At 36.3% G+C, this 16,078-nt stretch overlaps 1 protein-coding gene across 7 annotated transcripts in view; it reads left to right on the top strand.

The window, feature by feature from the left end:
* Positions 1-16,078, top strand: part of CDIN1 (CDAN1 interacting nuclease 1) — a 274,152-nt gene that overhangs the window by 64,413 nt on the left and 193,661 nt on the right. For 5 of the 7 annotated variants that reach the window (XM_069097632.1, XM_069097633.1, XM_069097639.1 and 2 more), the window contains exons 2-3: positions 1,614-1,659; positions 2,542-2,606. The exons of the other annotated variants lie outside the window; for them this stretch is intronic. In XM_069097632.1, the coding sequence (XP_068953733.1) occupies positions 1,614-1,659; positions 2,542-2,606 (111 nt within the window). The remainder of the gene's footprint in view (positions 1-1,613; positions 1,660-2,541; positions 2,607-16,078) is intronic. 7 annotated transcript variants of the gene reach the window in all.

Here is a 16,078-nt window from a genome sequence, read left to right as displayed (position 1 = left end):
TTACAAATGAACATTTACAAGCACATTCATTTACATACAGTTCATAGAAGTTGTCATTCTGTCTACAGTAAAAATGGATATTCAAGAATATACATGTCATGGGGAGGGTTATTCATCACAAATACCTAGCTGACTGCTTTATTTTACTCTATAGGTCAGAACGGTTTTACCTTAATTTTCCTATTATTTAGGCATAAATTCATAGGGTATCTATATGAGCCTGTGGATATGAGTTAAACAGGATATTTAGGATGGTTTGAGGACATACAATTGTCTTTTTGAAGAGAAAGAATTGTTTAATGTCTTTTATGAATTTGCACTTAATAGTGCCTAATTAGTTTAGGATTGTTCAGCTATCCCCTCAGTGGTGCTCTGGTTTGCCTTGCTTTTTTGCTAGGCAATTGTGATTACTTTGTTGTTTTTATACCAACTGGCACTGTAGACAGCCTTGAAGCCAGATCCTTGATGTCATGCAAGGTGTGATCATTTTTTTTGAGGTGTGTTCATTTTAAAAGAACACATACACACAATACATAATTCATTATGTTAGTTGGTAAAGAAGTATGGCTCCAATCACTTTTGTTTCTTAATCACAAAATTATCTGTGATGAGCTTTAAAAGAAGTTGCTTTCTTAAAAAACAAAATTTTAATTATTCATAGTGCTTTGCTGTACCATAAAAGTCGATTTATTTGCACTGTAATTTGTTCAAGTTGCTTCTGGTAGGAAAATATATCAGAAGTAATTAATTGTAGTCAACATGCAATGAGGTAGATACATCCACTGAGGACAATTGGAAGCAGTAGCAGTGGAGTATTGATTGCCTTTTAGAGAGGGAGGAAAAAAAAAGAAATCTTGTCCCATTTCTAAATGTTAACAATTCAGAGAGAAAAATTCCCACTTGGGAAGAATGTTTTCCAGGTTGCTTCCCTGCCAGGTGTTTGACATTGAGTGCAGTCTGAGATGAATGAGGCTTATGGCAGCCTTTGGAAATGACCGACTCCTGGGAGTCTCAGCTTCCTGCTGTGAAAGTTTCTATTTTCAAAGCACATCAGTTTCAGTGGGAATGTTCCAGTGGTCCCATATGCTGCTTCTAACGGAGAGCTAAGTTTCTCTCCTGAATTCTAGACAGCTCCTGAAGAGGTTCCCTGGCTACTAACAAAATGAATTTCAATATGTTACCAATGAACAAACGGCATGTTCCCAACCACTAATACAATTGAGTCCCGTCAATTATTAATAGAAGTGTAGTTTGTTTTTGTTTCTTGGGGGTCCCTTTTAACACTACTACATGCTTTGTAGATGTCTTGGGTGGGTTCTAAAGCAGAAACAAATACAAAAATCACAGAGAAAGAAGAAAAAAAAAACCAACCCAAACAATATGCTTGTTGGCTTTGAAACTAGCTGTATTTTCCCTCTTTGCCTTTTTCTCTCTCCTTGACCTAGCAGCAGGAAGCCTTTGTCTGAGGTGTTCATCTGGAACAACTTTTCCACACTTGTTTTCATGTTCTGTTAGATTACAGGGCAGCAGGCCTACGTTTGAAGCTCTTTTCCCTTTTGTTTCTTTGCAGTGCACTCCAGTAATTAACTTTGTCCTTCTTTTATTTGTTCCAGTCAATCGCAGTCCACTCTGCTGAGCATCTTCTCCCAGGAGTACCAGGTTAGAAGTTTTCTCCTTTGTGAGGGTTGACAGGTGCCTAATTGAATGATGAATGTCCCTTTATTTCTTTGTAATTGAACTGCCAGCTTTCTGATTGGGTTGGAGGATGTTCTCTTTTCCACATCAAGCGCCGCCTGAGTCTCAGTGGATGCCTGCCAAGCCTACCCATCCATCTGTCTAATAACATCTAGCCTTTGCTTATTTGGTGGACCTGTAATAAATTATGCTAAACCATTATTATTCTGACAATAATAATTTCCCTGTGTTGCGTGGTTCCATGTGCTAAATGTTTGCTGACTTGCACTGTCAGGGCTGCTTTCCATTGCTGACAGAGATGATGATAAATGACCATTGCTGGAGTGGCAGAAGGCAAGAGAGGCAGAAAATGGAGTCATTTATCATGAGATGACAGGTGTCAGTCAAGTGGCAAGTCTCTATGGAATTACTTTTTGTAGTTTTCAAATAAGTTGTTTTTAAGCAATGTTCTTCCCCGTTAAAAATGGCAATCAGATTGTAAAACTCGAGTCTAGAGGACTTGGATGGAATTGGATTGAGGGGAAATTAATACAAGGGTTGGAAGAGGGAACAAGTTCTTCTTTGCCCTCTGCAACCCTAAGCAAACTTATTTAGATTCAATTACTATGACCCTTCTGGCTTTTACATATATAGTATACTCTGGTAGAGTCTGGAGACGTACCTGCCAAGAGATAGAGACAAAAATGCCTTGGTTCATAGAACCTTAAGGGAAAAAAAAAAGACCAATTGCAACTACCAAGCTCCCCAAACTATTACTCTTAGTGTGTCGGGATGGGTTATCAGTAAGCATGTTCTTCCCAACTTGAATTTAAGACAACATAAAAATTTCTTTTTGTTTTGTTTCAGAAACACATAAAGAGAACACATGCTAAACATCATACTGTGGAGGCTATCGAAACTTATTACCAGAGGTATGACCTGCCTGCCCCACTAGAGGGTATCCTAGCACCTACTAATTGTAATAATAATTATGAATAAATTAGGCCATTAAACTAATTTCCTATATAATATCCCAAGACATTTTTATTCAAGCCTCAGTTATAAGTAAGTTTATTTGTCCAGATTCCTAAATACTTAGTTTTAGAAATCTTGGTAAAAGTGGTAAGATTGGTCTGGGGGGGGATAAAATAGGGATGTATATCTAAATATGTAATGTAGAAGTCTCTATAGAAAATATGAAATCTCTATTGGTCTTGCATATATTAAATGGTCTGGGTATATAAATATACATGGATGGGCAGATAAGCACATAGTAGAAGCTATTTTTTCTTTTGTCTTTAAGCTTATAAAATTTAAAAAGCGTAATTGAAAATAAAAATGGGTTATTGTGAAAAGTATGATGCCACCTCAGAGGTTCTAGCCTAGGAACTTTAAGAAAGAAAATAAATATTATATAAAGACATGTGAAAGTATAACATATATATTTCCCCACCTTCTTTCTGATTCCAGAGAATGTTTTCCTTTTATATCAGTTTCTTATGAGAACCAAATTTTGAACACCTGCATTGAAATAAATAAATAAATAAGGTAATCCAAGGAACCTCTTTAAAATGTTACTGCATAAAGCATTACTTTAAAAAAAAAATTTTGCAATTGGGATTAACAATAATTGCTTTGCATTGCTTGATGTAGAAATTATTTTCTTTAGATGTTTTAACAGCATAATTGGGTCATCCAATAACTGGATGAACTCTGTAATTAAAATATTATACTCTAGATTGACATATCTGAACAACTTCTATGGCAAGCAATAGTGTACCTGCAAATTCAGATGTATAATATTTGTATAGTGTTTTATGAATGAAATAAAGAGAGGTATATGCATATAAAAGCCATTAGCCTAATATTTGTACAAGGTCACTTATTAGATGTGAGAAATGTCTCATTGAAAAGCAAGCACAAAATTAGCCTAAAGCTAATTTTATCTTTCAGCATGTTACAGATGCTATAAGGATATATGTTATTTTGAACTACAGCAGTTGATACCATCCAAGAAATGTATCATATTTGTTATTACTGTTGCAAGTCCCTTTTAACCTAATGGCTTTAACATTAAGATAACAAGGTCCATTTAAGTAGATTATGCATAATACTTCTGAGAATGACTAGAGTGATGGTATTTCTAGAAGACTACATAATTCGTAAAGTATTTCAACTTGTAAATTCAGTCCCGGATAAAACTCATGTCCTTGAAATTAACTTTGTAAATTAATAATTGCAAGCTCCTCCTATATCTATTAAATAAGGAATTTGGTGCTTAATAATAAATACTTTTTTCTACATTTTCACCTAAATATCCAGATCATTCACTTGAATGATCCAGAGGATGATAAGCAAATTGGTGAGGCAGCTTGAAACTGTTATATCTGGATTGGCTGACTGAACTGGAGAGATGCTAAATCTGGAGAATTGAAGACTGAGGAAGAAGGTGGAATGATGCAAAATTTCTTTATTCAGTGTCTGAACAGTTTTTACACAGAAGACTTATTCTGGTTGACTTTGGAGAATACTACTAGGACTAATATGTGAAAATTACAGGGACAAATTTCTGACTTAATGAAAGGGAAAACAAAAAACTGCCTAGTAATTAAGGCTATTGGGAGCCAAGATGGTGGAGTAAAATTAGGAACTTGCTTGAGCTCTTCCCTCAATACTCTCCAAATATCTGTAAAAAATGACTCTAAACAAATTTTAGAGCTACAGAACCCACAAAATAACAGAGGGAAGCACATCTCCATCTGAAGATAACCTGGCAGGACAATAGGAAGAGACTATTGAACCAGGCTGTGAGCAGAGTGCAGTCCTCTTTGGGCCATGCTGGCACATATCAGGCCAGAGGAGACCTCAGGGGACTGAACTGACAGCTGTGGCAGTTTCCTGACTTTTCAACCCACAAATGCCAAAGATAAATTAAAAGGTCAGTGGGGAAACTCTGTTGGACCTGGGTGAGAGAAGAAGGTGGTCTGGCTCTAGCCCTAGGGTGGTGGAGGTGGCAGCAGCAGCAGCAGAAGTCACTGCTTCTGGAACTCCAGGCTTACAGATGGTAAGGGGATCAAGGGACTGATCAGAGAGCAATTGCAGGAATCTCTTTACTGGCACTGAGGCAGGATTCTCTTGCTTTGCCCTACTTGGATCTGTGTCGCAGTCTTGGGTGGCGGTACTGGGGTGAGGAGGAGTGCTGGCAAGACAGAGCTTGTGGTGGCTGTAGAAAAGGAGTCCTCCTCACAGTTAACTCTGACAACAGTTGGGCAAAACCCCAGAAATTTGGGACAGAGCACTCTTCACTCTGGAAGCAGAGTTCTACCTGGGCAAAGAGCTCAAAAGTCAAGAAATTGACTGAGAAAATGAGCAAATAGAGGAAAAAGAATAAGACTCTAGAATCTTTTTTTGGTGACAAAGAAGATTAAAACATAGAATCAGAAGAAGACAACAAAGTCAAAACTCTTACATTAAAAACCTCCAAGAAAAAAAAGTGTGTGTGGGGGGGGGGGGGGGGGGGCGCGCTAGGTGGCCGGTGAATAGGCCCTGGAGTCAGGAGGACCTGAGTTGAAATCTGGCCTCAGGTACTTAAGACTTACTAGCTGTATGACCTTGGGCAAGTCACTTAACCCCAACTACCCTACCTATCATTTCCTCCAAAAAGCAAAAACAAAAAAAAAAAGCTTCCAAGAAAAATATAAATTAATTGCAGGCCATGGAGGAGCTCAAAAAGGATTTTGAAAACCAAGTAAGAGAAGTAAAGGAAAAATTGGGAAGAGAAATGAGAGATGAAAGAAAACCATGAAAAACAAGTCAATGACTTACTAAAGGAAGCCAAAAATAAAAAATACTGAAGAAAATAGCACTGTAAAAAATAGACTAACTCAAATGGCAAAAGAGGTCCAAAAAACTAATGAGGAGAAGAATGCCTTAAAAAGTAGAATTGGCCAAATGGCAAAGGAGGCCCAAAAGCTCACTGAAGAAAATAATTCCTTCAAAATTAGAATGGAGCAAATGAAAGCCAATAACTTCATGAGAAATCAAGATATTATAAAAAAAACATATCCAAAAGAATGAAAAAATAGAAGGCAATGTGAAATATTTCATCAGAAAAACAACAGAACTGGAAAACAGATCCAGGAGAGATAATTTTAAAATTCTTGTTCTACCTGACTGCCCTTATATTCTAGAACCATAGGGTAAAATAGAAATTAAAAGAATTCACTGATTGCCTCTTGAAAAAGATGCCCAAAAGAAAACTTACAGGAATATTATAGTCAAATTCCAGAGTTCCCAGGTAAAGGAGAAAATATTATAAGCAGTCAGAAGCAAACAATTTGAATATTGTAGAAATACAGGATATCACAAGATCTAGCATTTTCTATATTAAGGGATTGAAGGCTTGGAATATGATATTCCCGAGGTCAAAGGAGCTAGGATTAAAACCGAGAATCACCTACCAGCAAAACTGAGTATAATACTTCAAGAGAAAATATGGATATTCAATGAAATAGAGGACTTTCAAGCATTCTTGATGAATAGACCAAACCTAAAGAGAAAATTTGACTTTCAAATACAAGAATCAAGGTAAACAGGAAAGAAATCATAGTTTAGCTGTTTACATTCCTCCATGGAGAGACGATATTTGTTATTCATAAGACTTTTCTCAGTATTAGGGTAGTTGAAGTGGATATATGTAGGTATGTATATGTATATATATGTGTGTGTGTGTGTGTGTGTATGTATACATAGACACAGGGCACGGTGTGAGTTGAATATGAAGGGATGATATCTAAAAATAAAATTAAGAGGTGAGAGAGGAATATATTGGGAGGAGAAAGGGAGAGATAGAACAAATTATCTCACATAAAACATACAAAAGAAAGCTGTTATAATGGAGGGGAAGAGCAGGGAGGTGAAAGGGAATGAGTCGACCTTACTCTCATTGGATTTGGCTTAAGGAGGGAATAACATACACACTCAATTGGGTATCTTACCATACAAGAAAGTAGAGGGGAAGGGAATTGGGGGGGGGGATGACAGAAGGGAAGGCAGATTAGGAGAGGGGGTTGTCAGAGGTAAACGTTTTTGAAAAGGGACAGGGTCAAAGGAGAAAATAGAATAAATGGGACATGGGATAGAATAGAGGGAAATATAATTAGTCTTTCACAATATGACTACTATGTAAATTTTTTTGCATAACTGCACATGTATAACCTATATTGATTTGCTTTTCTTCTCAATGGGAGTAGGTGTGGAGGGAAGAAGGGAGAGAATCTGGAACTTAAAGTTTTAAAAGCAAATGTTAAAAAATTATTTTTATATGCTACTAGGAAATAAGATATAGAGGCAATGGAGTATAGAAATCCATCTGACCCAACAAGAAACTAATGGGGAAAAGGGTAAGGGGAGGGGGAATAAGGAGGATAGAAGAGAGGGCAGACTGGGTGAAGGGGTAATCAGTATACTTGCCATCTTGAGGTGGGGGGGGGAAGTAGGAGAGAGATGGGGAGGAAATTTGGAACTCAAAATCTTGTGGAAATGAATGTTGAAAACTAAAAATAAATAAATAAATTCTGGGGAAAATATAGGGCTATGAAATATAAAATGAGTTTTCTCTACTTTGTGAGTTCCCCATCACTAAAGGCCTTTAAAGGGAGGGTCAATGACCATTTTAGATGGGAATGCTTTGGACATGGTATACATTAAGGGTAATATCTAGATTAGATGATGTCTGGCATTCCAACTTTGGAGTTCTATGATTCTGTGCTTATTTGTTAAAGAGGAAATGAAGAGTAGCTTTACTGATGAGACCACAGCAACAAGCCCTAAGGATTGCCTGAACATTGTTATACTCACCAGCCAAGCTGTTAAAAATAGAAAATCAATCTTGACCTGGAATTACTTCATAGGTCCATTTTAAATTTCTGTCTGAAGAGATATTCAGAGAAAGGGGAAAGTATAGGTAAATACCAAATGGCCAGATTTTCAAAAGGAAATATATTGCTTTACCAATTTCTATTACCAGGCTCATTGAAAATACCATGGTCATGCAGGCTCATCCTACGTTTCTTTATCCTTTATCTTTCTTATAAAACATCTCATGTTCAGGGGTTTGTCATTTATACTATAAGTCTCTTTCAAACTGTGTTGTGAATAAAAAAGTAGAATTTACAAAATTTCCTGAACAATTCAGACCTGAGACTGAAGACCCCACTTTCAAAAAACGCCAACCCTAGATTATTCACATGAGTGAAGAGAATTGTTTGTGGGTTTATGATGGCATGTGCAAGGTGGAACTGTTTCTATATCCAATTTTAAAGATGTGTCAATTCATGCCAATTATATGTTTCATATAAAACCAGAAATTACCAGCCCAGGTTGGGACAGTCAACTCTAGATTATCCATGAGGATAAAAACAAATACTTCTATTGGCAGGAAATAAAAGATAGATCAGAGGAATTTATATTTGACTTTCAGGAGGTCTTTTTGTATTTCTGAATGCTTCTGTTCTAGGAATTAGAACATTTGAAACAAAACAAGTAAACCAAACTTGTTAAGGATCAGAATCTAGAGAATGTAATGACTTGATGATGATAGATTACTTGATATTTTACAGAACGTTTTCCTCATAACAAATTAGTGCAAATATTCTCATTTTATAGATTAGGAAATTAAGACTGGGAGAGATAAAGTCATTTGCTCAGCTAGCAATTTTCAGAATGAAGACTCACATCTAGGGCTCAGACTCCCATTCCAGTGTTGTTATTTCTGTTACCCCATTCTTATGCTTTTCTGCTTATAATTTTTTTTGGAGGGGGGAAGACAAGGCAGTTGGGGTTAAGTGACTTGCCCAAGGCCACATAGCTAGTAAGTGCCAAGTGTCTGAGATTAGATTTGAACTCAGGTCCTCCTGAGTCTAGGGCCAGTGCTCTGCTCACTGTGCCACCTAGCTGCCCCTATAATTCTTTAGAAATCAAATTATCAAATGAGGTAATATTTCTAAAGTGCTTAGCACAATGCCTTAGTCTCTTACTAATGTTTGTTCCCTCCCACTTTTATATGCTTACTTCATACTAGGGAAAGATGATATTATTTTTCAAATTAATGCAAAATACCTGCCATTTCTCTAGGACAGGAAAATAAATCATTTCTTGGTCTATATCTTCCAGATGGGTGGTTGAGGAGGCAGATTGTTTGGGTTAAACATTCTTATAGTTTTTATAGATCTAGAATAAACACAGCTCTTATTTATGTCAAAGTTACTTGAGTCAATCAAATGAAAACATCAGTGAAAATTTGAAAGCAAGATTTGATGTAGATAGAATATGGGTAATTTTTTTTTTACAGAGAATAGAGAGAATTCAGTATATCCAGGTATTGAGGGATAGTTTTTTAAGTGGGCATGGAGGAGTTAGTTAACCAGATAAATTTCTTTAATTTTTAGCTATACTTCACTATGTTGTGCTTTTAAAAATTTTTTTTTTAGAAACAGCCTCAGGGACAATTATGAAAATGATGCTTTGTCCTTTCAACTGTACTGATGTTCCTTTTGGTGTTTTCTGAGAAGGAAAGCAGTAGAAAATCAGAACAATTGAATCTGGAGGTCCTGTCTAATTTGGACAAACATATATAGGAATAGCAAATGCTCCCGTATATGTGAATAATAGTATAGCTAACCATCATTTTGAGGTTTGAAAAACACTTTACATATATCCTTGCATTTGATCATTGTGAAAATTGTGGAAAGTAAATGCTTTTATTATCCCTATTTTACAGAGGAAGAGATGGTCAATCAAAAAGCAGTTATTAAACACCTACTGTGCTGAGTTAACACTATGCTTAGCATAGGAGACACAAAGAAAGGCAAAACATGGCCCCCTGCTCTTAGGGAACTCACCATCTAATGAGAGAAACAACATATAAATAATTATGTACGAGCAAGATATATACAGGGTACAGTGTGAGTAGTCTTAGAGTGAAGGCATTAAACCTAGGGAAGAGTGGGAAAGGCATCTTGAAGAAGGTAGGGCTTTAGTTGGAACTTGAAGAAGCCAGGGAAGCTGGGAGACAGAGATGAGGAAAGAGTGTTTCAGATATTAAGGTCCACCCAAGAGCAGAAGACCCAATCAGAAAAAAAAAAAGGAAAAGAAAAAAAAGGTTAGTTTTTGAAGACTAAATTACAATGAAACAGAATTTCAGAGTTGGAAGGGACGTCAGTGGTCATCTAGCCTAACCTGTACCCCAAAAAGAGTACGGTCTACAACATACTCAAGAAGTGGTCATCCCACTTTTTTCTGGAAGACTTCTAATAAGGGGAAGCCTATTACTTTCTTAAATAGCCTGTTATGATTTTATGTAGCACTGTTTATTGAGAAGGTTCCTTTTTTTTCTTTTTTTTTTTTTTAAAGCAATTGGGGTTAAGTAACTTGCTCAAGATTACACAACCAGTTATTTCTGGGTGTGGTGCTAAGTATCTGAGCCCAGATTTGATCCCCAGGTCATCCTGACACTGGAGCCGGTGCTCTTACTTGCTGAGCCACCTGGCCGCCCCTAAGCAATTGGGGTTAAGTAACTTGCTCAAGGTTACACGGCCAGGTGTTTTTGGTGGGTGCTAAGTGTCTGAGCCCAGATTCGATCTCCAGGTCATCCCCACACTGGAGCCGGTGCTCTTACTTGCTGTGCTACCTGGCTACCCCAGGTTCCTTTTTTCTTATATCAAGCCTCAATTTACCTTTTTGTATCTTCTACTCATCGCTCCTTTCTTATATCCATTCATGGCAAATAGTAAGAATAAGGCTTTTAAACTTATGTCCTAATCATTGGGCACCTACACTTGAAAGAGAAATGGAAGGATTTTGAGGAATTTGTTGATGTTTTTCTTTAATTTTTTACCTTTTCGTTGTAGGTAAGGGTTTAACTCATTCTGTATTTTTCAGTCTCTCAAACTAATAATGATGTTTTGCTTTAGGAACTGTGTAAATTTAGTCTTCTTAGAGAACCTTTTAAAAGAGGCATAGCCATTGGGAGACTGTTAGGTACAAATTTGTCAACCTCTTTATAGGGAAGATTGAGGAAAGTTTATGAAATTTTTGTCCAAAGTACTTGTTTGCCATACATGGCAGACTGGTCAGTGGGATATAATGAGTTCCCAGACATCAAGATATTTTGATTTTTATGATGATTCTTACATAAATTTATTGTATTTCAATATAATTTAACAACTACTAAGCTCTTACTATATTCAAGGCGTTGTGCTTGGTCCTTGAGATATATAGATAAAATTGAAATAGTCACAACCTTCAAGGGGCTTTCTTTCTTCTGGGGGAATATTAGATGCTTCAGATAAAATCAAGGTGTCCCAAAAGTCTTAGTGTAATTTTAAGCTATTAAACTTAAGTAACTTTAAAATGCACTATCACTTTTGGGACACCCTGTATAATACATGGCAATTGGGTGAAGGAGAGAATACCAGACTGGGGTAGAGCTGAGAAATCAGAGGAAGCTTCTTAGGGGAAGTGAAACCTGAGGGATGATAGAGGTACTGAAAGGTAAAGGTGAGGAATAAATGCATTCCAGGCAATGGACAACAATATGGAGGTGAGAGATGAGATTTCAAGTTGGAGAAATTGCTAGTATCCTGGTTTAACTGACTTTTTGATTGCCTGTCCAAAATATGTTGTCAAAAGGTTTATCCTTCCCTTGTCTGGTCTGATTCTTGACACATTCTCAGAAGGTTCAGAATGTTCTTAAAGACAATTTCTCCCCACTTCTGCCACTACAATTCCTGATCATTTCATAACATATGAAAAATGTGGGCTTTTTTCTGTTTTTAGGGATGAGCAGACAAATCCTCTCAGATATTCTCTTTTTATGTCATGATCCCCTTTGTACTCCATGACTCACTAAGAGAACTTTATTTTATTTTTTTGCTTTTCGGAGGGCAGTTGGGTTTAAGTGACTTGCCCAAGGTCACACAGCTACTTTTTGTGTTGTGTCTGAGGCCAGATTTGAACTCAGGTCCTCCTGATTCCAGGGCTGGTGCTCTATTCAGGAACTTTATTTTTTTCTTAATTAAATGATTTTTTAAAAATTATAGACATCAGCAAACATGGATATTTTAATATACAAAGAACATGAAAAGAGGTTGTATGAGAAACTGTGAACTATATAGTTTGCATTTTAAGAGGTACATATTAATTTAACACAATAATAAACTACCCTGCCTATCTGTATTTCCTTCTGAACTTCCTTCTACTCTTTTATGTGAATTTTTAAAAATGTTATTTATTTAATATTCTTTTCACTCCTCTTTCTCCCTCCCAACCCTTCATTGCCCACTGAGAAGGCAAACAATATGATATCAATTATACATGTGAAATCATGCAAAACATATTTCCATGTTAGCCATATTGCAAAATAAAGCAAAAAAATGTGAGAAAAATTATGCTTAAGTTTGTACTCAGAGTTCATCAGTTCTCTCTCTGCAGATGGATAGCATTTTTTCTTCATGACTCCTGTGTAATTGTCTTGGATCATTGTATATATCAAAATAGCCAAGCCTTTCACAGTTGATCATCATTACAATATTGCTGTTACTGTGTACAATGATCTCCTAGTTTTTCTCATTCCCTCAATTTATATGGGTCTTGCCATGGTTTTCTGAAAAGACCCTCCTCATCATTTCTGATAGTACTCCATTACAATAATATACCTCAACCTAGGCAGCCATTCCCAAACCGATGAACATCCTTTCAATTTTCATTTCTATGCCACCACAAAAAGAGCTGTAAACTATTTTTGTCTATATAAGTCCTTTTCCTTTTTCTTTGATCTCCTTGTGAGATCTCCTTGTGCTAGATCAAAGAATATGCACAGCTTTATAATGCTTTGGGCATAGTTCCAGATTGTTCTCCAAATAGTTGGATTAGTTCACTACTCTACCAACAATTCATTAATGTACCTATATTCTCTGATCTACTCTAGCATTTTTCATTTCTGATAGGTATGAGTTGGTACTTCAGAGTTCTTTTAATTTGCTTTTCTCTAAACAATAGTTATTTAGGGCATTTTTTTGTATGATTATAGAGAGCTTTGATTTCTTCACCTGAAAAATGCCTGTTCGTATCCCTTGGCCATTTATCTACTGGTGAATGGCTCTTATTTTTATATTTTATACTCAGTTCCCTATATATTTGAGAAATGAGGTCTTTATAAGAGAAACTGACTGTAAAATATTTTTATGTCACTTCATTATCTATGGTACCTTTTTGCAAAATATGGTTTCCTTGATTATCTCTTTAAGTCTATTTTGGCTTTTGCTTTTTCTGAGATCATGATTGCTGCCATGGCCTTTTTTTACTTTAACTGAACCACTATAGATTCTGCTCCAGACCTTTATTTTATCTCTTTGTGTGTATGTCTTTTTCTTTCAAGTGTGTCTTTTGTAAACAATGTATTGTTGGATGCTTGTTTCTATTCTGTTCTGATGTCTGCTTTCATTTTATGGGTTAACTCATTCCATTCACATTCACAGTTATAATTATTCACTATATATTTCCCTTCATCCTCTTTGCTTGTGTTTATCTTTAACCCCCTCTTTTTATCCTGTTCCTCCTTAAAAATCTGCTTTGCTTCTGACCACTGCCTCCCTTAGTCTGCCCTCTCTTTTGTTTTCTCTCCCCCCCCCCCCATATCTCTTTATCACTTTCCCCTCCTATTTCCCTATTGGGTAAGATAGCTTTCTATTCTCAATTGACTTTGTGTGTGTGTGTATGTGTGTACATATATACATATGTATGTATATATTTATATGCTTTCCTCTTTGAACCAATTCTGATAAGAGAGAGGTCCAAACATTGCCTGCCACCCCTCTCCATTTTTCCAGTGCTATAAAATCTCTTCTTTGCAAGTCTGTTTTATATGAGACAGTTTTCCCTATTTTATCTCTACCTTTTCCCTTCCTCTAGTTCATCCCTATTTCTTATCCCTACATATACATATGCACATGCACACACACACACACATGTAATCATCCCTACATAATCAACTCACATTCACACCCTCTGCTTATCTATACTTCTTTTAACTGCCCTAATAATAATGAAGTTCTTAGGAGTTATATATGTCTTCTTCCCATATAGGAGTATAAATAGTTTAAATTTATAGAGTCCCTTAAGATTGATTACTCTTTCATGTTTACTATTCTATAATTCTCTTGGGCCTTGTATTTGAATGTCAAATTTTCTATTCAGTTCTGGTGTTTTCATCAGGAATTCTCAAAAGTCCTCTATTGCATTAAATATCCATTTTTCCTCCTGAAGAATTATACTTAGCTTTATTGGGTGAGTTATTTTTGGTTGTAATCCTAGTTTCGTTGTCTTACAGAATATCATATTCCAAACTCTCTACTTCTTTAAAGTAGAAGCTGCTAAATCTTGTGTGATCCTGACTGTTGTTCTAAGGTATTTAAAGAATTTCATTCTAACTGCTTGCAATATTTTCTCCTTCATCTAGGAGCTCTGAAATTTGCCTATAATATTCTTGGGAGTTTGTATTTTGGGATCTCTTTCAGGAGGTAATTGGTGGATTCTTTCAATTTCTATCTTATTGTCTAGATCTAAGATATCAGGGCAATTTTTCTTAGTAATTTCTTGAAATATGATATCTAGGCTCTTTTTTTCCAATTGTGGTTTTTAGATAGTGCAGTAATTCTTTTTTTTCTAATTATATTTTTAATGCTTTATTAACTTCTGATTTACATCATTCGTTTCCGCCAGATTTTGAGTTACAAATTTTCTCCCCGTTTTTTCCCCACCCATCCCCCCAAAACAGCAGTCCCACATGATATCCCCACCTCCAATCTGCTCTCTCCCATATTTTCTCCCATACCCGTTTCAACTTTTAGTGCAGTAATTCTTAAACTATCACTCTTTGTTCTGTAGGGAGCTATTTCACATTTTTTTCTATTGTTTCCATTCTTTTGACTTTGTTTTATTGTTTCTTAAAGTCTCACAGAGTTATCACCTTCCACTTGCCCAATTTTAATACTTAAGAAATTATTTTATTCAGTTAGCTTTTGTATCTTTTTCCTTTTGGCAAATTGTACTTCTGTGAAGTTTTGTGTCTCCTCCCTTAGACCAATTCTGTTTTGTGCTTTTTTCTAGGTATTACTTTCTTTAGGATTTCTTGTGCCTCTTTTAACAAGCTGTTAATTCTCTTTTCATAATTTTCTTGCATCACTGTGATTTATTTTCCTAGTTTTCCTAATACTTCTCTTATCTCTTTCACTTATCTAGGAATTTTTGCTGGCCTTGGGTCTAGTTAGCATTTTTCTTTGAGGCTTTGTTTGTAGGTGTTTATACATTGTTGTCTTCTAAGTTTATGTATTAGTCTTTCCTGCCATCATAGTAGCTTTTTATGGTCAAATTCTTTTTTGTTATTTGTTTGTTTGCTCATTTTCTCAGTCTGTTTCTTCACTTTGGAGCTTCTGTTCAAATTGACTGTGCTAACCTAGAGGTTAGGAGGGACTGTGCCAAGCTTCAGACTTTTTCATGCTGCTGTTTTCAGAGCTAGTTTTCGGAATTTGCAAATTTGCAGTGCTATGGTAAGGTTACTGTTCTCCTGGCCTGTGTTCTGTTCTTTACCCAGGAAGGGCTTCTGGTCTCCTACACCTGCAAGTGCTATTGCTCCTCTTGATCCTGAAACTGTGAAGAGGGCTCCTACTCCCTTGTGACCAATCACAAGCACTTTTCTCTGCCTTCAAGCTGACCCAGAATTGCTTATAGGCAGTAGATTTGTCAGTCAGTGCCAAATGCACCAGAGCTAGCAAAATATCCCCTGTAATCTTTATCCAACTAGTTTTCCAACCCCATAACTATCTCTTGGCTGAAGGCTTCCAAACATCTGCTGCTGCTGCTGTTGTGGCTTCTTGAAAGGTCCACCACTGATGCTCCTGCCATGCTTCATTCCTGCTCTGACCCCAGTGTTACAGACCTTTCCTAAGGACCTCCTAAATTGTCTTAGCCTGAAAAAAAATATCTCCCTCTTACCTTTTGTTGACTCTGCTACTCCAAAATTTGATTTGAGGCATTATTTTAAAGTTGTTTATAAGGGAATATTAGTAGAGTTCAGTGGGTACTAGCATGTACTCTACTGTCTTAGTTCCATCTCCTGTGTGAATCTTTTAAAATTTTTACTGATGTTCATTTCTTTTCATATCACTAACATTCCCCTCAAACTCTTGGTACTCCACCATATTAGTTCATACTCCCTTGTAAGCAGTATAGTCAAGTAAAAGAAATTCACACATTGGTTGTCTCCAAATAATGTGTGTCTTATTCTGTGCCTCAGATCATCACCTCTTTTTCAAGAGTTTTCTGGAGTCATCAGAATTTTTAAGTC

Source organism: Petaurus breviceps, unplaced genomic scaffold (genome assembly GCF_028583685.1).
Source record: "Petaurus breviceps papuanus isolate PSGF00001 unplaced genomic scaffold, PetGlider_PUasm1.0 37, whole genome shotgun sequence".
NCBI lineage: Eukaryota > Metazoa > Chordata > Mammalia > Diprotodontia > Petauridae > Petaurus > Petaurus breviceps.
Note: the sequence above shows the minus strand (reverse complement) of the source record. Positions and strands in the feature narration are given on the sequence as shown.